Source organism: Copadichromis virginalis, linkage group LG6 (assembly GCF_057382275.1).
Source record: "Copadichromis virginalis isolate Kocher_CV1m ecotype Utaka linkage group LG6, C_Virginalis_male_GT1.1, whole genome shotgun sequence".
Classification (NCBI taxonomy): domain Eukaryota; kingdom Metazoa; phylum Chordata; class Actinopteri; order Cichliformes; family Cichlidae; genus Copadichromis; species Copadichromis virginalis.
This window is the reverse complement of record NC_140623.1, coordinates 19,150,970-19,171,698: the sequence shown is the minus strand read 5'-3', so window position 1 is coordinate 19,171,698 and position 20,729 is coordinate 19,150,970. Positions and strand designations below refer to the sequence as shown.

Here is a 20,729-nt window from a genome sequence, read left to right as displayed (position 1 = left end):
TCATCGACCACAGGAAAGAATGATGTAGTTTTTAGCTTTGTGTTTATATAACCAGGGAACTGCCTCGCTCAGAATAACCACTGCAGCCATGCCTGCGGCTCTACATACCAGCCTCAGTGAATGATAGATGTTTAGCTTTAGCATCGTAGATTAGAACGGTAGTGAGAAACACCCTCAAACATTACCTCAAACCATCACCTCAGGCGGTGCTACATTGTACCTGAAAGATTAATTATAGGTGTTTACGTCTTTAGTAAGAAGCAGGAAAGAAAAGGCTCTTTCACTGGTGTAAGACACAGATACCGGCGAACCACGTTTGGTTGTTGCGATTGTCTTTTTACTGGATGCAAAAGAAAAAATGGAACAATAAGTATAAATTCTGCAGTGCTAAAGCGACAAAAAAAATTGAGTTTGACGCAGTATTAGCAAGTTAGAAATCAAACTTCAGGAGATATTTCTGTAGTGTGCTATTCCAGTGTCATACGGTCATTTGAGAGTGTCCTGAAACATCCATCCCCCCTGCACCACTTTCTGTTTGAATGTCAGCGCAAGGGCAGATGTTTCAGGACATTAAAAACATGAACCAAAGAATTTTTTTTTATCCAAAACTCATAAATACACTTGTAGTAATGTGCAGTTTTTAAGAGAATCAACTGCAATGAATGCCCATAGAGTGTGAAGGATTGTTTGGGATGATGGGTTTTTACTTGTGTACATATATTTACTTTATATACATATTATTTTCAAATGTTTGCACTGATAAGACTGCATCAAAATTCATTGCACATGTGTAATGATAATAAATAATTTATAGATTTAGTTTACTTTTTAATGTTTCAGCTGTTTGTGGTTTACCAATCTTACATATTGTACCTTTAGTTGCAAAATACTAAAACGTGTATTATGTTGTCAGAAATATTCTAAATATATATTCACAAATCATCATATTAGGTAAGTTAAAATTTAGATTGGATGGTGAAGAAAACTGTAGATAAATCTGATCTTTTCTGAAAGGCTCGTTCTCGTGTGTTTCGTGTTATTCCTGCCAGATGTTGAAAAGGCACACCTCTGGATCATTTAATATGGAGGCGAATAAATGATTTAGAAACTCCGCTCTTGTGGGTTGTTGTGACATTTGGCTTACTTTGCAGCTCTGGATGTGATCATAAACGGTATGAGCCAAAACAGTTCTTCACATATTTTACCCGTGACTTTATCTCCTGTGTCCAGAGGTCCTTTTTGTGCAGATTACAACATCTGCACAGCAGATTGTTTTGTCAGATGTCAAAAAACTGGGAAACTGATTTGTTTTGTTTTTTAGGCCAGTAGTTGCAAAAATCACCCAGATTGTTGCACGTCTCTGAGGACTTTATTTCCTGACTGATAAGGAACTAACATGTTTTCCACAAATCAAATTGTTTACTGATGGTAAAACAGGCTTTTAATCTCCAAATCTCTCCTCTCTTTCTACAGAACGCCGTTTATAAGGGGGAGTACACCGCCACTCATCCAACAGTCAGATTGTTCTGGGAGGTTTTCCACGAGTTCCCTCTGGAAAAGAAGAAGCAGTTCTTGTGTAAGCCTTTAATTGCCTCCTTAAATGATCTGCGTGGCAGTTTAATTCTCTTACCCGCAGTCGCTTTGCAGTGTAATAATTTGCAGGTCATGAGAGCAGATCGTGAAGACAGCAGAGCTGCTTCGTGCTGCTTCGTGCTGCTTTAACGAAAGCGAGAACTTTTCAGTGTTAATGAAAATAATCACACATTTCAGGAGTTTTGAATAAAGTGTTTCATTCAGATTCAACTGTTTACTTTACAAGACCTCAATTATGCTGAATTCTTTAGTAATAGTAAATGATATGATTAAATAATGTCGAGCATAGTGATACCGCTGCTGTTGTGGGAAGTGTGGCATGACGATGTCCTGTTAAAATCACCCTGTGATTCTTGCTCCTAGATCAGAGGTGTCAAACATTTGGCCCAGGGGGCAGAACTGGCACTCTGAAGGGTCCATTCAGGCCAGCTAACCACAAACCTAACATTTGAACTTATGGGTCGTTCGCTGCAGCCACTTTTAATGAGTCTCTGAATGCAGAATTTCAGGTTTTTCAATCTTAATAATGAGAATAATGCAATTTTTTTCTTTTTCTTTCTTTTTTTCTGTTCTGTAATTTTACACATTTATTTAAAGTGTATTTAAAGCCCAAAGAGTTCTGTGGGCAGGTTTCTCTGTTAAACAAGCATTTCTTTGCAGTGTAAAAAAACATGCATGTTGCTTTCATTGCAACCAAGAATGACTTTTAGCCAAAATATGAAAATTGGAGCAATATTCTCTGCGAGTCAAAAATTGTCTAGACAGGCAAAGACCAGATTTATTAATAACATCCAGAAACATCAAGCTTGTGTCTGCACAAGAGCACAAACATGTTTCAGAGAGCTTCCCTAATTTTGTTTTACCTCTGTTCTGTATGTCCCCTTTCTGCCTGCAGTGTTCCTGACCGGTAGTGACCGCATTCCCATCCACGGCATGGAGAGCCTGCGCATCATCATCCAGTCTACCACAGCAGAGGAGCACTACCTGCCCGTGGCCCACACATGCTACAACCTGCTGGACATGCCCCGCTACCAGACCAAAGAGATCCTGCGCCGCCGCCTCACTCAAGCCGTGGAGCAGTACGAGGGCTTCAGCCTGGTCTGAGGGGAGTCCCAGGGGAGACTTAACGCACTTTAACAGCAATACACCCCCACGTGAGTGTCAAGAGTGTGAGTGGGCAATTGTTGGACACGGGAGGGTCACTCTGTTTATATATGGTCTAACAAGATCGTTAAGCATCTTGAATCTTAAAGGTCTATGTATGTAAATGCAGAGTGTTATTGCTTTTTTGCTTTGGGCAAAGTTCCTCAGCCTTCCAGGACCATTTAGAGGAGAATCAAATGACTGATAGATAACAGCCAACATGGAAATTAACCAAAAAAGCACTAAATGGACTAAAATGTGCAGAACGACCCTGGATTATGAAAACTTCGGGACCTAAAAACCAGGACCAGAGAAGGTTGAGAAACTCTTAATTTCTTTTTGCTTTGTTTTGTTTGCAAAGCTGTGTATTTTATATTCCTTAAATTCTATTTTTAATCATTAAAGAATCATGTTATTACCTTGAGACAATATATTGCTTTTTGTTACTTTTAATTTATTAAATAGAGTGGTTATTTTTTGACAAAATTAACACACACACACACACACATACACACACACATACATATATACATGTATGTAAATAGCACCTTGAATATAATCTTCACTGTGAGGTTGGGAGGAGTGTTAGTCCCGCTGATCCTTTTAAATCTGCCACCAGCATGTCCTCTATGCCTGATTCTGAAAGAGGACAAGCGAGTCAGGCAGGGAGCGAAGCATGCTGAACATCGTTTGCAATCCCTCGTTCTGTTTTAGCTGTGGCTCACAGAGCAGCTGACTTTGTTCTTGAACCTGCATTCAACAGTGTTGCCTTTCTACAGCAAAACCTTCTGTACGGAAACAAAACTTTATTTATTTATTTATTTATTTTTTTTTGTGGATGTGTGTGCATGTTACAGAGTGAAAACAAAGACCAGATTGTCATTTAGCAGTGACGTTTTTGGAAATGTGATTATTCGCTTTCTTGCAAGAAAAGCATGTCAGCTGAATATGAAGCATCAGTTAGCATCGCTCAGACTGGAAGTGGTAGCAAATACATGTTTGGCTCCTTCAGATGGACACAAAAAGATCGCACTTCCTGTTGTTACAAGCATGTGGATGTCGCGCTTACTGGCTGTTTAGTTAGATTTTCTAGCTGAAAGGGGCCGCATCATCTGCGAGGTCGCAATCAAACAAGACCCCATGAGATGACTGTATTTGGACTAATACGCTAAGATGTTGAGTTTGGCATTAGCCGTGATGAGTTATAGAACAAGTCTGTGCCCCTATGTGGTTTTTATGAATGAGGAACTGTAGATACCAGGCTTTAAATACACTTTGTAATTGTATTAAGTTGGGTGTCTTACCATGGCAGTCAGTGGGGATTAACTTAGCCTCGGCCTCCAGTGGCCACTACAGGAATTGCAGTTTTTGTTGTTGTTTTTTTTTTTAGTGCTTCCAGGTTTGCTTATAATATCTAAAATGTGACCTTGCCATCATACCTTTGCCCTCGATGACAGTGCCTAGCAACAACATAACCACAGTATGAAAGGTGGAGCTAGTCAAGATAACACCACCCATGGACAGTGAAGACCCTAGCTAATCATTTTTGCCTGAAACTGGACGTGATGAGCGAGGAAACCGAGGGACAGTCAGCTTATCCTGGCTAATCCTCCTTTGTGACTATAAAATCATTTACAAAATGAACTTCCTGTTTCATTCAGTGTGAGCTAAAACTAACGACTGAGCCCATAAACTCTTCAGAAAAATGTCTACTGAGGTTACAGAGACATGGAGCCCAGGGCGTGTTCTCCACGAGAGTCGCCCCCTAATGGCCATTCTAAAGAATCCATATTTTACTACAGTCTGTGCGAGCAACAGGTGAAAGACCCAGAAAAAGAGAGCACCTCTTGTTTAACCACTCTGGTTTCCAGCGATACACACTCCATGTTTGCCGTGGCGTGGATGCAGAACAGTCTCCTTGATTAGTGCTAATTTTAATCGCTTTCGTGAAGTATTTTGAAACAGATTTTTAGATACACATTCTGATAGTGTGGTCCCTGACACAGACGAGTATCTGAATACAGTCAAAGTCCTTCTTGGCCAACGCAGCGGTATCTCAACAAACCAGGAGTTCGTCCTGTTTCTCTCTTCAATTCCATATAGTCTCTTTCAGTAGACACAGTAGATTTAAACATTCAGGAGGACACGACAATCCCAAACTGTCCAATCACAGCCATCGCAGACTGTGTCCATGTGGTGTGTAGTTACGGTGTAGGCTGCAGGGTTGCAGATTTACAAATATAAATCCCCTGTAAGTGTGGATGACAAAAACTGTCATTTTTGTGTTTATGAAACTTTTCTCCCAGCCTTATTCACGCTTCTTTTCCCCCCCTAACAAACACTCTCATGGCTTCTATAAAATGATGACTTAGACCTCAGAGGGTTAAACAAACTTTGGTCATTTTTAATCATCAGAGCGGCTCTCAGTTGGATTTATTCACCGTGTGACGGAGCCAAACTAGCCGTGTTTTTGCTAGGCCAAGCAAACCGATTCCTCTGTAATGACATTTGAACCGATCTGCTAAGAAGCAAATAAAAACATGTCCCAAAATGTCACATAAACCTAAATATACAAACATTAGAGTTAATAATTGTTATTTGTCTGGTCTCCAAGTGGAGATGAATATTTTAAGAGTGTGGGCAGATGACTTAGTAAAAAGTCTGCATATAATAGCCATTTGATGATAAACTGTACCCATCATATTATTCCAAAAGTTGCCCTGATGATGTATAAATATTCCTGCAGTGACACCTCGCAGTACAAGATAACATTTAATTAGGTTGTGTATTAGCGTGACGTGCGTGGAATCGTCTCGCATATATATAATATATATTTTATATACATTTCATACACGACAGTGGTGTTAATGTGACTTTGGGCAGTAAAATGACTCGATGTGTTCTGACTAACACGTCCTCTCAGCAATAACAACCTGAAGCAGCCCACTTCTGTACTCACAGCTCTGGGCCAAACATATAAAGGTCTCAAATGCTGGCAGTTCATCTTATTGCTTAGTTCTATACTGCATGTGTACACACACACACACACACACACACACACACACACACACACACACACACACACGCGCATATTCAATCAATATTTGTCTGATTAAGGCTCCTGCAGAGTTTAGTCCTATGCAAAGGTTTGTGAAGCCCTTGACTTTTTTGCACCTTTAAATGTGCTAGAGAATACGTTTTTTTTTTTGTTTTTGTTTTTTTTTAAATCATTATTTGACTGAAATTTACTCAAAGCTCTCTGTTCCAGCCAAGGTTTTCAATAAAATACGGTATAAAAGCAAGACTTCTGTGTGGCCTGTGATTGCATTTGAGCTTCCTCATTAAATTGCTTGAATTCATGAACCTATGACCAGATGGACCAGATGTGATGCCTCTGATTCATAGAGTTGTTTTTTAGTGTTTATCTGAGCACCTGCTGTTAAGGTTAGGGTTCTTGTTTCAGTATAGTTTATTTTTAATTGATATTTTATGAGGGGCATATGTCAGAGGTGAGATTTTAGGTGTTACAAGAAAAAAAAAAAAAAGTTTTTGAAAGCAGTTCACTCCCATTCTTCCAAACGTTCAGTGAACATGCTTCATCAGCCGAGATGTTTGAGATCAACATTTGAGATCAACTGACTGACCTTGAAGGAGAGGTCAAAGGTCACATGACATTTTAAATCCTTACATGGTATAAAGCTTTTTGTCAATTTTAAACCAATAAATCATTAAGTTAAACTGAAGACCTTGATGGGTGAAAGACAAATTTTATTATACCACATATAATCTTTTATATGTACATTCATATTTAAACAATTTTATTTATTTAATTTGGTGCTGTAGTTTTTTTTATACACGCTTTTAATCCCTGTTTTATTTCCTTTTATTACTTTCCTTCCCGCCATCGCACAGTGCTCTAGGGAGGTCCTTACCTTCCTGTATAAAGCACCTTGAGGCAGCTGATGTTGTGATTTGCTGCTATATAAATAAACCGACTGATCTCAGATCTGTCTGTAAAGTCCTTCGACTGGATGAGTGAACATTCGCAACTTCACAAAGAAAAAACACAGAGCCCAAAAAACCTTCAGTAAAAATATGATTTCATTCACATTATATACAAAATACAATTTATGTACTAAAATGTACACACTCAGTTCATTAAGCCCGGCCAGTGTTTACATTCAGTGAAAACAAATTCACACTGATTACCATCCAGAAAATTGGAGAGAAAAAAAGGGATAAAGTACTCGCTCACAGAAATGTAAACATATACGATAATCCATATTTACAAACAAACAAACTACAGCGAGGACCAGAGGACGAGGCTTCGTCGACCACGCCCGCGCTCGCCTCAGAACTGGCCTTGTCAGTGTTAATCGGTGTGAGCAAACACAGCAGTGATTTAAAGGGGATGATAGCTTATTTAACATCAAGTAAATGAGGGGAAAGCAGGTTAAGGCGTACAAAAACGCAGCAAGTGTCAGTGGTCATCTTGAAACTGGGTGATTTCCAGGAGATGAAAGATTTTGGCTCACTGTGTGCGCTCTGAGCTGCTGTCTTTGGGCCCCAGTGAAAGAGGAAACCACTTCTTTCAAACGATAAAACTTTTACAGAAGAGGATTTAATGCTGTGGAAAGTGAAACTTCGGTACTGTCAGCATGATCGAGTAACATCTCCTTTAGAAAAATACACGCGATCCTTAAAAAGCAGCGACAATTTTATAGCTAATGACCGAATTATCAAGTGTTTTGGGTTCTTTTTGGTTTTTTTAAGACTTCTACGGCTGTGCATGAGACAAACATTCAAAATAAATTATCAGCAATACAAGTGTGATTCAGTTTAGTTTGTGCGTATGTTGCTTCGTCCGGAGTGACGTCCCCTCCTCGAGGTGAGGTGACGACAACGTTTTTCCAGGCGCAGCATTTGACGGAGGGAAACCCTCGAGCTCGACGGAGCGCGTCAACAGCATCCAACAGCGAGGAAAACATGACTGTTTCTAGCAAGGTGAGATGTGTTGACTGTGACACTGGAGACACAGCACCAGTCCTCTTATTGAGTCTTTGCTTTATTCAGATGAATTTAGTGGAGTCTCTTTTGCTGATGAGCACTTCGAGCAGCCGCAGTTTGGCTTTGACGTGCTTGTATTCGTTGTACTCCACAGCCAGTGGGGAGCGGTCCTCCTTCTGAACGTTCCTGCAGGAACAAGGCGGCAATCGTTACGACGCTGCGAGAAAAAAACCTTCGTGTCGAGGTTTCTCATTATGCAGTTCCAAATATTTGACATTGACAAACTCTTTTTTTCTTACCTTCCGTTTTGTCTAAAAAACTGGTCCTCAAACTCTTTCAAGTTCTTGCGAATCCTCTTCTTCTCCTCTCTCGTCTCTTGGAGCTGCTCTACAAGTTCCTGCCTGTGGGGTGAGGAGAAATGTTTTTTAAATGTCTCACATTAAAATATACACAGACTTCCAGCATTTACAAAAAACCCCCCCCAAAAATCAACAACTTTGGCTCGGTTTTTGTTTTTTTTGTATTACACAGGTCACACAGGTGGGAGGCAACTTGTCTCCAAACAAATTAAGTCTGTCTTGGACTGACTGCAACTGCTCTGCAACACAATGGCGAAAGTTTGTAAACAACCGCTGGCTGATAAACACTTTGCTATTAATTTGAATGGGTGTGCGCTGAGTGTAATGTTTCTTTGCAACATGGGACTTGATTTAATTCGTTGCCAGATGGTTGTATCCTGGTTATATTCCTATATAAAAGGCAAGGTTACTGGGCAACTCTGTTTAGAGGAATTTCTAAATTTGTGCTCTGGTTGGATTTCTGTGTATGTAGACAGTGATAGATCTGCAATTTTTGCTGAGTTATCAGGATTAATCCTCTCAAACAGACCCAAATCTGTCACAAACTGACAGTAAAACGAGCGTTTTGCGAGTACTTACATAGTAGCTGAGTGCAGGTTGGACAGCCTCGTGTCCATCGTGTTCTTGGACGGGGAAAGTTCGTCCACGGGTGAAATGAAACCATCCACTTCCTCATCCGCGTGCTCCAGGAAGCTGAACACGCCGATGTCGGGTCGCACGGTCACGGTGAACTGGGTCTTGGAGTCTCCGTCATCCTCCGAGCCGTCCTCTTCCTCCTACAAAGAGAGTGAGGGAGGCTTTAGTCTCAACGGGCTGCAAGGGAGGGGGCAGAGGGTCTCATCGTGCGGTGAGCGCTGCTGCAGCAGGCGGCCTCCTGGGCTCAAATACTGCAGGGCGTGAGGATCGTGCAGTGTTAGTGGACAGAGGTTAGAAATCACCGCGATGGTCGTCATTTGGAATCATTTGTTTTTATGAATGGAGTTAATCAGGCCACCTTTATTCAACTAAAACTGTTCAATTAATACAAAAAAAAAAAAAAAAAAAAAAGTGTCCACAGAGTGCCTGCAAACAGTGCTGGAAAAATAATGATAACAATGATACATTTTTAATATACTGTATGCACATATTTGCTGTTTAGGAAAAATAAACCAGTATTCCAGCCTTGTTTTAGGCACTTAAATCACAACAAGCTTTAACCCATTTTATATCCACTTACATCATTACATCAATCACAGAGTGATTCATAGATCAGCAACTACTGATTCAACACTTCTACAGTTGCCCAATCAACAGGCAGCAATCAGGCTCATTAGAGGGCAAATGGTAGTAAATATAAAGGGGGAGGAGGGGTGGGAGTTTAGCAGGTGAGGAAGAGGGAGCCGGTTCACTGATTATTAAGCAGCAGCAATGGCTCTTCACCTTGATATCATCGAAGAAGAGTGCGGTTTCACCCTCGATAATGGGCTGTAGGAGGGGACCTCTGCGCTTGCTGGAGGGAGAGCCCTGTGGTGACGGTCGAGAAGGAGGAGTTAACCACGCTGAGACGCTAACTCTGACCTTTTTTCTTTCTTTTACAGTACTTCACACTTTTCTGTCAGGTTTAAGCACATTTAACGGCTTTTGTTTGAGCTCCTCTGTCTGCTCCTCTGCGTCTCCATGTCAGGAACAATATGGCAGCAGGCTCAGCCTGCGTGGTGCGGATTAGATGCAGTGCATTATATAATGCACATAATGCAGATCATGTCTTACATCATAAAGATGTTCAGTAAATAACTTTACTGAGAGCTTTACACTTAGTCCATAAGCAGATTTATTTTCCTACATTTCTGAAATATAAATATGTAAAAATACATTTTAAGAACTTGCTGTGTTTATTTTCCGTTTATTTAACTTGGCTGTGTTGTTTTGCACTTCCTGAGCCTCTTCAACACTCTGCTGTCACTTCCTGTGACCTCAGCCTGTAACCTCTGACCTTGCTTTACGAGTGCACTGAAAGCTGCTTCATGGCTGCTGTCCGTTCCCAGCAGCAGGTGCTAAAGCCGGCACGAGCTGGGATTAAGTGTCTGTGCATGTTTTGAGAGTGTGGCTTTAAACCCGGCAGCTAAAGGGAGGCTGGGATGTGATACTTACTATGACAGGAATGGTGGAGGCTCTACACAGGATCTGCTTCACCAGGCGATATCTGTCGTACACTGGCTTCATGATTTGCCTCTCGCTCTTCGTCATCTGCTCCAGGTGGGGAGAACAAAGATACACTGTTAGCACAGTTTTAGCAAATTTCTGTCATCCTCTCTACCTGCACGCTAACTAGCTACTTTGCTAACATAAAACAAAATTACAGCAAAACCATTTTTCTTCACTATAAGATCTCTGCAGGGCGTGATATGTAACTGTACTGACAGGAATAAAAATTACGGCATCTGGATTTGGTCCAGACAAACTGATATGGGTTCAGCTTTATTTGCAAAACTGGGCAAATTTTTGCATTTAAAATGTCTAAAATAAAACAAACACATGGAGGGAGGCTTACCGGTCGGCCGTGGATACTCTCGTAGTAGAGAAGAGCTTTCTGCAGGGCGACTTTCTCTGCGGCGATCTGCTCCCGTGTCATATCCTGTTAGCAGGAGACAGGAAGTGAGTCACTCGCCTTTTAAAAGTGACAAGAGTTCAGTCCGTGTTGCTCGCAGCAAAACTTATTTGTCTCTGTGTGATAATAAATTCAGAGTGTGCAGTCTGCTTTAAACATGTAAAGTCTTTTGGCTTTTAATGTCGTCTGTGTGAGCGTGCGACATAGCCGCGGATTTACCTTGATGTCCTCGGGGCGGTTCACCTCGTCCCTCTTCTCCTGCAGCTTCTTCTGAATTCCTTCCAGGGTGCTTTCCACCGGTGGCTTCGACGCCTTCTCCTGCTGAGGTTTCTTCTCCAGCTGCGAGCCGAAGCTTTTGGGCAGCGTGTTGCTGCGCTGGCGGGGCTGAGGCGTCAGGTCCTCCTCAGACTTCATCAGCTTGTGTTCTGGTGAAGAAGACGGGAACCAGAGCTTTTCAGTAAGTTGTGTAGAAAGGCGGGACGAGTTCGGAAGTGATCCAATCAGGAGCAAGTTAGATGCCTGAATCATGACTAAAACTAGATCAAATTAACTGTCAGAATGTGTGCGCCTGTGTGTTACCTTTTAGCTCTTTGCGAAGCCTAGCCAGTTCATTCATCCACCGCAGCACTTCTGGGTTTGCAGCTTTGTCACTGTGGGAGGGCTGCGTGGAGGAAAAGAAGAAAAAAAAAACAGATGATCAGCTGCTCTTTCAAAATAAAATACCTACAATTACTGTTCACATGAGGATAACAGTGTAAATCTGAAGTAGGGCTCTGCCTTGCTAAACAACAAGGCAGAGCCCTACTTGGTGTAATGATGCACCTCTGACAGTCAATATTCTTGTTTATGTTTCACAGAAACATCATTACAGTCTGACTTTAAGGCGCGGGGCTTTATTAACAATGACGAATGAACCGGTCGTTACTACCTACCCTGTATTTTCGCTCCTCTTCATACTTCTCCTCAAACCTGTGGATCTTTTTCTTCAGTACATGAATCCTCTTTGTGAGCTGGGCGGAGGTCAGCTCCTCTCTTTCATCATCACAGGAGCCAAGCGATGAACTCCGCCTGCGACTGTTGAGATAAATGATGCTGTTACAGCTCCCAGTTCCTTCCTTCCAGCTCTGCAAAAGCACACGTCAGCTTACCTGATGAACGAGTGAGCGTTAGGTGGCGATGGAGGCACTTCCGTGTCATCCAGGTACTGCTGGGAGTGTCCGTAGGCGTAAAACCGAGGGGAGACCATTGGGTCGCTGGACTCCTCCAGGAGCTGGCGGATCAGACGCCCCCCACAGTGAGGGGACAGCCTGGCCTCCTCGCGGTCCATGCTCTCCCTCTGCAGCGAGTACGCCGGGGTTGGTTCTGAGTGACACAAAAACAAAAATGTCAAGATTTTCATCGCACTTTCATAATTCTGCACACGCAAGACATAAGAGAATGTGAAAAAACAGCAGATTAGTCAGCACATCGGCACATTTATGCATGGAAAGTCCTTAACGTTGGGACAATATGATGCTGGAAAACCAGCCGCATTGAGAAAAGCCTTCTTAAATCCGTTAGCTCTGCCAACCAAAACAGGCACCGCCATCAACTTATCTCTACTTTAAAAATCAAGAAGACATTTAACTGGAGAAATATACTGCCAAAAAAAGACTTTACAGGTGTGATGTTGTGCAAGATAATATATAAAAGCACTAAAACATCCGATGTGAGTTCATGGGCACTGTTATCAGAACACATTCAGCTGCTCTTTGGTGGCTAGCACGCTACCGAATGTCACATTTCACATATTTTCCTGTTGGGTTATATATGTATATTTTGTGAAGTCAGAGCAAATATAGGAGGTCAAAATGTGAAAGTGTCCTGGGAAAGCCAAACAGCATGCACGGCTCGTTTTCTAAAATCAGCCCCGGTTCTCATCCTGAAGACGCCAGACAGCGACTTCTCTCCCTGCTAACATCATCTCGGAGCCTCTCTGGCTCGGTGGAAGGTTCTGGATGTGCTGTGGGAAAAAAATAAATAAAAAGAATTTCCTCTGGGGCTCAGCAGTCACAGATGTTGCTCTGAAACTGTGGGTAAGACACACCCACTCTGCCTCTCTCTCTCTTTATTCATCCCTTGGTTACAGAGTCTCCACTCTGGCAATAATTATGCTTGGTGAAAATAGCCGTGCAGATACCCCTGACAATCGCCGGGCTATTAATAAAGCCCGGCACTCTGTGGGATAATGTCAGGGCGTGACCCCTGATGAGAGGTACAGTGATGAGCTTGTGTTTTAGTTTCCACTCGGCACGTCGACAGGGGAACGGCGCATCTGTCCGAGCACGTGTGCGTTAGAGAGAGCGACAGAGCAGACCGAGGATGATCTGATTGTTTAAAAGTTAAACTAGGAGCTCTCTACGAAATGTCTCAAAACATAAAAGTCAGCAGGAACTCTGATGTAGATTTCATGGAACAGGAGACACCCATAAAATCAGGTGTCGGGTGATGAAAAACATGCGGGGGAGACGTTACACCGAGAAAACAGATAAAAGGGAGTAAAAACAAGCGCTGAAGGAAACCAACTGTCAGTGTAAACATTCAAGGTGTCAGTATGCAACCAGGAAAATATGCGCGCCCTGTCCAACACCGCACATGCATATTTTTCTTAGCTGGGGTGGGTTAAGGTGTATGAGAAATGATTTAGCTCAAATTCCAGCTCGGGAGTCCCGGGGGGTCCTCCTTCACTTCCAGGTACGTGCAGTTCATCGAGTAGCAGGGCTCTCGCTTGTTAGAGCTCTCTCACAGCAAACAAACCCTCAGTCAGACTGAAGGTCTTCCTTTGAGGCCTATTATCAAGCTTAGTGCAGTGTAGCCGGCCAGTAAGGCTTCACGGCATTTGAAATTAATCCTTTAAATCAACTGCTCGCTGATGGCTGAGGATTAACTGGACTAATGAAACAAAAAAATACGCCGGTGTGCCATTTCACTAAAGGTCGTGTGTGCGTGCGTGTGCGCAGGCGTGCCACCCTTTGCCACAATGTTCCCGATCACTCAAGCATGTTGCCATGCAGCGGTAAAAGTCAGACAGACAGACTTTCCTTTCTTTCACTCTGGCATCTCACTCGCAGAAAAGGCCAGTCAGCACTGACAGTGATGTTAGTGGGAGACTTACCATCGCAACAACTTGGATAGAAAATGCTTTTGAAATCAAGGAAAGGGGAGTTACAAAACGGAGAATCTAGAGGAACAAAAGAGGGAAATGGGGGGGATGGAGAAGGAGAAGAGGACAAGATGAAGGACGAAAAACAAAGAAAGAGAAGTAAGAAATAAGCCAAAGAACTAGCAGGCATCCTTCCTGCTGAATTAGTTACTGGAAATTAAACTAACACACAGACACATAAACTTTAATGAACTCGTGGGACATGTGAGATCCATAACTCTGTCTCCCGCTGTCTGAAAAAAAATCGGCCACTGTTGTTTCCACCACCGCTGGCACACAGGCGGGGGACACCAAATATCAGGTCATGCTAGAACTTTACTGGGACAAAGGTCTCCAACTCCTGCCTGAAGCCCTCATTCACCCACATGGCCATTTGGCCCGCAGTATGCCTTCTGTACAGTATGCAGCAATTCCTCACTGGGACTCTGTGCTGATGAATAATCTTGCCAACTACACGGAAATACAGTTCAGCTTTGCACAATACTTGCACACACCATGACCATCGCTGCTTGTTCTCATGTGAAGCAGCCTGTCACAGCCAATCATGCAGGCGCCCTGTTTCCACGAGCTTAGTTATGTATTCAGGACACAATGTACAGAACACAGGGGAGGTGGGGGGAGTTTAAGGAAGAGGAAGAAATTGGCAAGATGCAAAGGATGGTATACAAATGAGTAAAACCGCCACGTGGACTGAATAAAGAACTGTAACTCACTGCGGTGTGCCTCACTAGAACACAAATTACATTTTAACTACAAGCATGTAAACACACCGTCTACCAGGCTGGGCAAAATCGCTCAAACCATGACTTCAAACAACCTAAACAGCATAATATCTCAGACACAACACTTCACTATGAGACAACAACAAATCTAAAGCTTGCTGGTGTTTTCCCTCTATGAGGTCCGGCCGCTAGAGAGCTCCACCAAACACGCAATTGCCCACTAATGCTCCAAACACGCGGCTGCTGAAACTGACAGGCTGCTTGCATGGAACAGTTTTGATTCTTGCTTCAAACAGGAAGCAGCAGTGGTGGCGGAGGCAGTGAGAGTCAAAGCCAATCGCCGCAGCGGAAAGATGTCAACACAACATGCAGAAACATGTCCTTCCAGTGTGCGAATGAACACGTTGGCCATCATTCCAGAGTACAGTTCAGCAAAAGCCTTGGCTTTCACCAATCAACACAGAAACCTCCACCCTTGCAATACTCTGACAACACAATCGAAAGTGCGCACAGCGCAGTCACGGCACAAACAAACACATTAATAACAAGCTCGAGAGAGGTCTGACGGCTGAAGGAAGGCTCTTTTTGCAAATTCTCTTAACAGTAATGCCACTTGATAAGCCAGGATCAATAAATTAGGATCCCGTGTACAGCTGACATCTCAGGCACGTGCAGAGACGTCAACATTTAAATGGAGCACGAACTTTAACAGTTCAGCCATGATCAATAAACTCTCCAAACCTAACCTAAATTTGTGCAGCCAGCTGATTGGTATGCTGTTATCGCCATCCATGCCGACCCTTTAATGATTGATTTGTGAGTGAAAACAACAGCAGTGGTCATCTGTTGCTAAGCCTGCACACAGGCTTTCCACATAGGTGATAGATTCTGCTAGAACCTCACTGTTTACTCTTTAAATAAAACCACAGATCGAGTATTTGCTGCACTTTCATATTTTCCTCATGGGAGATGAAGGCAGTACTGCAATCCTTCTAACCAAGCAAACAAACACATCTCTGGTGTCTCTCCTGCAGAAATAGTTAGCCTAGGGAACCTAGAGGATCTTTAACAATTAAATTCTGCAGGGAAAGCAGAAGCAGCATGCTTCAGGAGGAGGAGCAGATGAGGCAGCAGAAGGTGTGCAGCTGCGACCCAAACACCCAACCTGGGGTGGAGGATCCTGAACCTGCTGTCTGGACATGTGTGTCCTTTTGTCCAGACAAACTGTAAATGGGCTAAAAGCAAAGGAAAGAAACATCTAAGCAACAGCCAGGTGGTCTCCAGGCTCACCTCCCCAGTTGTTGTCCTCAGTCAGTGCTGTCAGATCCAACCGGGGCACGTCCTCACAGCTTGTCTTCTCGCAGTCTGAGTCCGGGCCGCGCACCTCTCCGCCGACCCTACCCGCGTCACAAGTGACCGGCGACTCCTGGATCTTCATCGTCTTCAACGTCTGCACAACCATGAGAGAAAAGAAACGAGCGCTCAACAACAACAGGCTGCCTGTGAACACACTCTTTAAGTTGAGTCACACACTCCCTCAGACTAGCCCTGCCCTAATGTAGGGGGCTGCTCCCTGGCTGCGATTGGCTCCCCTAGTTGGTCAAAACATCCTCCCATCTGTCTTTAGCCGACTGCTAGAGAGCAGGAGCGGCTTCGCTCCGCCTTCTCCTTCATCCACAGGATTCTCCTCACCCCTCCCGCTCTTCTTTTCCCCCTCTCTCTTCTCTCCACGGTAGATTTCCCTGCTTTTTCTCTGGCTTGACATGCATATATTCCCCACCCGCCCAGCTCTGGACTTGTTTGTTTAACAGCAGCAAGAGCAGAAGGGAGGGGTGTGCTGGAGACACACAGAGAGACAGAGGAACAGAGAGCGAGGGAGGAGGGGCGTGAAGCAAGAACAAGAATAAGCACAAATCGTGAGCCAGCACACGTAGACTGACTGAGTGAATTTTTTTGCCCCCCCTCCCTGCATCTCTCTCTCTCTCTGCAGACAAAAAATCAGATGAAGCAAAAGAACTTCATGTAATCCACTTCCTGCTTTTTTTTAGTCCACATTTTTACCCATCAGCCTCTCCCTCTTTTTCCTATTTTTAGATTTGAGACTATCCAAAAATTCCACTTTGCTTATCCGAGATCAGAGCTGTTCCGTCACCCTTGGGCCATACTGTAAATAATTTAGTTGAAAAGACTCGCACTTGGCAGCTCATGCATTTTCATCAACATATCAGTTAAATCTGTCCAGGCGTGGGACCAAACTATTTTTAGGGAAAACAAATCAGGACTCACAGCTACTAGACGGCTTAGAGGAAAGAGCTGCACTGTAAAGTAGCTTTGTTTTGTTTTTTGGTTAATGATAGTTGTTGTTGATGATAATGACAGATTACTGTAGGAAAGAATAATCGGTCTCAGGTATGTGCATATGTATCCTTGTGGCTTTAGCGGAGGGCGCAGGGCCCAAAACAGCTCTGATGTCATGTGAACCACAGAGGATATGACCAGGATCTAATGGTGCCTAGAGAGAACGTGCAGACTGTGACGGACAAACAGAAGAAACTTCCCCCTCGACGCGCTTACCGTCACTGCTCTCAAATCAATGTACTCACAAAGTACACACACACTCACAAACCACGCAGCATCAGTTTATCTAAGAATGAATGCCTCACATACACCCCCACTCATACACACAAGCCTTTAAAGCGCAGTGCACCATACTACAGCACATCATCCGACATGTTCTCAGTATTTCTTTACATTGTCGGACAAAGGCACTTTTGTTTGCCCCTTTGCAGCATCTGGCACATGCGTGACATGCCCAAGTATTTGTGAGTATTTATTGGCTCCATTCTTATCAGACGCTTTCACAGAGTCCCACAAACGGTCAGATCCACTGTGGTCTTTGAGTAAAACAACCTTCTCCTTGAATTGATGTTTGTTTAGCTTGTATGAAGCCAGTCCTGTCTACTCTTGTTTCTTTAGTGGGCGAGTCTTCTTCATAGCTGAATAACAGGTAAACTGTTCATATTCAGAAGGAACAATTAATAACTCTGAAACTTGACCGTCATTATTTCATTTACAAAAGGCATTTTTTGAAGCAGGACTTGTATTCTAGGAAAAACATTAATACGGAATAGCCACACCCACCCTATGAGCTCTGCAAATTAGTCCCAGTGGATGTGTTTACAACAATCCCTGTGGTCATAAAAACAACAACATGAGAGTGGTTACATCTAATCCGACGATCTCCTTTTTTGCAACTCTTAAATTAAGGTGAGACCTAAATAAGACCTTTTATACATTTAATTAAATCCAACTGGGACACAAAATTGTGAAAATACAAACAATGACTGTGTAGTTTTTCTTATCTGACCCCAAAGGAGCCAGAACGCCTTCAGCACGTCACCCTTTTTCTCCTCACACCCTTTTATATGTAAATGACGTTTCAGAGTCATAAACCTTCTGCTCGCTTTCAATGCCTGATTAGCTCATCCTACTTGTTCTGGTACATTTGATTAGCTGACAGTAAAAGTACTCACAGAAATTCTGCTGTAAGGAAAACAAGTTGCGACATGTTCATTCAAACTAATTTATTACAATCACGAATTAATTTTAACCGGCTTGACTTAAAAGACTAGTCAGCTGTTTGGCAGGCAGCCAGTGCTCTAAGAAAGCTCTGTTCAAGCTTACTGTATGTATCATTTATAGTTGGCAGCAAATTGAGCATTACATGCTACCATTATCACTTTCCCCATACAAGTGTACTGTTTCGTGATAACAGAAACATCTTTCTTTAAGTACCCTCAAACACTTATTTTGAAAAGAAACTTTAACTAGACTAAAAAACAAAAACAAAAAACAAATAAAACTTGTTAGGGAAATAAGGGTTTGCTTCAGCTAGTTACCATGAGTAGCTAGTTTTCTTAACAGATGAAATGACTCGTGACTGTGACTGTTGAGAAACTGGCTTGAACCAGCCGGCACCAGGCGGGTCAACTTGTTTTCCTTACTGGTTCGTGATAAGCCTGATTACCCATGATCAACACTTCCAAGTGCATCAAGAACAATTCACTGAATGGTTGATAAGCAAATTAAATCACATCCGTGGATTGCTGGCTTGTTTAGAGAACAAAGAACCCTCCTCAAAAGTAATTTAACCAAGACAATCCTTTTTTTGTAGTTTTTAGTAGCAGTGAGTATTGATTACTTCTATACTTGTCCCTTGTTAGTTACTGTGCTTTATGTTCTTTTTCTAAAGTGTTACCAGTGTGGCAGATGGCCATCAGACAAATGAAGTGTGCACTTATCATGTAATGTGATGAGAAGCAGCAACAGCGCCGGTTCTGTTTTCTCAGAACAACTAATCAAACTGATAAAAGAGAGATGCTGTCATTTACTTCACATTTACTTGACACCTATTTAGCACAGTGATTATTATTATTAATATTTATTACTATATTATTTATTGTTTTATTGCTTTATTATTTTGATTATTTGCACACAGTGATCAATATCAGTGTGTGAATACACACACACACACACACACACACACACACACACACACACACACACACACACACACACACACACACACACACAGTATATTGTTGCCCAGAACAGCCACTCTCATGATTAAAGCATGATGAGAGGTGCAGCTGGTGCTAAGGAGGGGTGAAACTGACAGTGCTATGGCGTGGGCTGTGGGTGTGTTAGTGGGGTTTAATGGATGAGAAGGATATTTTCAATAAAGATTAAACTGTGTTTCAATGGCTAACACACACACACACACACACACACACACACACACACACACACACACACACACACACACACATTTAATGCAGCGGTTCTCAGATATTTTGGCATGCCACACATTGGAAGGCAAAAATTCGAGGCCCCCACACTCGACAGGTTTATTTTTTCTAACTGTCATCTGACTGTTACATGTCCGCGGTCACTCTGCATCCCACCAGCAGAACTATTGATTCCGCTGGTTTGATGCTATTGGAATATTCACAAATACCATGCACTCCTCTGTGTTTGTATCCTCTGCGTCTGCAAGTGATGTCGAGAGAAACTCGCTGACAACTAAAAGGCTAAATCCTTTCAGTATGTATAGGCCAACATGTACAACGTGCAGAACAGTATGCACTACTGTGTTTGGCACACAGTTACTGTAATGGCATTGTCACAATCATCTTATAAGCGAATCCGGCTTCACCTGTGCACATGAGCTGGTGAAAAACACTGCGACTTTCACTTCCCACTATCAGTTTTCTTTTGCTGCTGGCACAAAATGTTTTGAAGAACTGCCAGCTAACAGGGACTCGAGCTGCATCGACACACAAACTTATAGGGACAAACAAAACACCAGCACACTAAGCTTAACAGTGCAGTGGTTAGGAATTTAAAAAATGATTGACCAGCAGTTGTGAAACAGAGGAAGTGAAATTCTTTTACTATAGCGCCTAACATCTGCCTCAGTTACTGGAATAATATAATGATTATACTGAAAGTTATACATTTATATCAGTGGAATAAATACAAATTGTTGGATTTTAGAAGATGGTGACTGGCTCCCTAATATTTCTCCCAGGTAAGCACGACAAGCTGAGCTATACTGCACAACTTTTAGAAACTTTTGAGGTCAGCATGTAGATGGGGTCAACCGTGTTTGTGTGGTGCTCAAGTGGCAACCCGGGCATTAACCACCAGCTGAGAGGATGCCGCACCAGCCTCCAGGGTTCAGCGCCATGCCGGCTCCAGATGGCCGCTCTGTGGCACAAGTGCGTTGGTGATGGCAGAGCCGGGGCCCGAGCTGCGACGAAGATCCATCTGTGCTGCTCAGAAAAATAGCCACGATATTGGTTCAGCACTCCTGACGACATGAGTCATGCTAATCATGTCATGAGTGTGCTAGTCTAGATTAGAATCGGAGACGAGCAGATGGAGAAGGTGGCTTGTTTCCTTATGCTCACACCCACGGCGCCACTAAACTTAAAATCTGTACTCGGTGTTTCAAAGAGCAGAAAGAATAAGGATTTGTTTGTGTCAGAATATTGATTGGGGGGGAATCCCCTTTCACGGAAAGGCTAAAAATCTCCTTTTGTTTAAGGTGACAT

At 42.9% G+C, this 20,729-nt stretch overlaps 2 protein-coding genes across 8 annotated transcripts in view; one reads left to right on the top strand and one right to left on the bottom strand.

Annotated features, from left to right (window-relative positions):
- Nucleotides 1–3,165, top strand: part of herc3 (HECT and RLD domain containing E3 ubiquitin protein ligase 3) — a 36,338-nt gene extending 33,173 nt beyond the window's left edge. For all 4 annotated transcript variants that reach the window (XM_085459067.1, XM_085459068.1, XM_085459066.1 and 1 more), the window contains 2 exons: nucleotides 1,474–1,576; nucleotides 2,489–3,165. In XM_085459067.1, coding sequence (XP_085315193.1) covers nucleotides 1,474–1,576; nucleotides 2,489–2,697 — 312 coding nt within the window. In that variant the 3' untranslated portion in view covers nucleotides 2,698–3,165. The remainder of the gene's footprint in view (nucleotides 1–1,473; nucleotides 1,577–2,488) is intronic.
- Nucleotides 3,166–6,819: 3,654 nt separating this feature from the next.
- Nucleotides 6,820–20,729, bottom strand: part of fam13a (family with sequence similarity 13 member A) — a 49,934-nt gene continuing 36,024 nt past the window's right edge. For 2 of the 4 annotated variants that reach the window (XM_085459061.1, XM_085459062.1), the window contains exons 13-24: nucleotides 15,904–16,063; nucleotides 13,844–13,909; nucleotides 11,838–12,051; nucleotides 11,622–11,763; nucleotides 11,269–11,350; nucleotides 10,909–11,114; nucleotides 10,633–10,716; nucleotides 10,233–10,328; nucleotides 9,522–9,605; nucleotides 8,682–8,878; nucleotides 8,043–8,144; nucleotides 6,820–7,929 (exon numbers count right to left, since the gene is read on the bottom strand). In XM_085459061.1, the coding sequence (XP_085315187.1) occupies nucleotides 7,806–7,929; nucleotides 8,043–8,144; nucleotides 8,682–8,878; nucleotides 9,522–9,605; nucleotides 10,233–10,328; nucleotides 10,633–10,716; nucleotides 10,909–11,114; nucleotides 11,269–11,350; nucleotides 11,622–11,763; nucleotides 11,838–12,051; nucleotides 13,844–13,909; nucleotides 15,904–16,063 (1,557 nt within the window). In that variant the 3' untranslated portion in view covers nucleotides 6,820–7,805. The remainder of the gene's footprint in view (nucleotides 7,930–8,042; nucleotides 8,145–8,681; nucleotides 8,879–9,521; nucleotides 9,606–10,232; nucleotides 10,329–10,632; nucleotides 10,717–10,908; nucleotides 11,115–11,268; nucleotides 11,351–11,621; nucleotides 11,764–11,837; nucleotides 12,052–13,843; nucleotides 13,910–15,903; nucleotides 16,064–20,729) is intronic. The other 2 variants (XM_085459063.1, XM_085459065.1) reach the window with 2 other exon arrangements.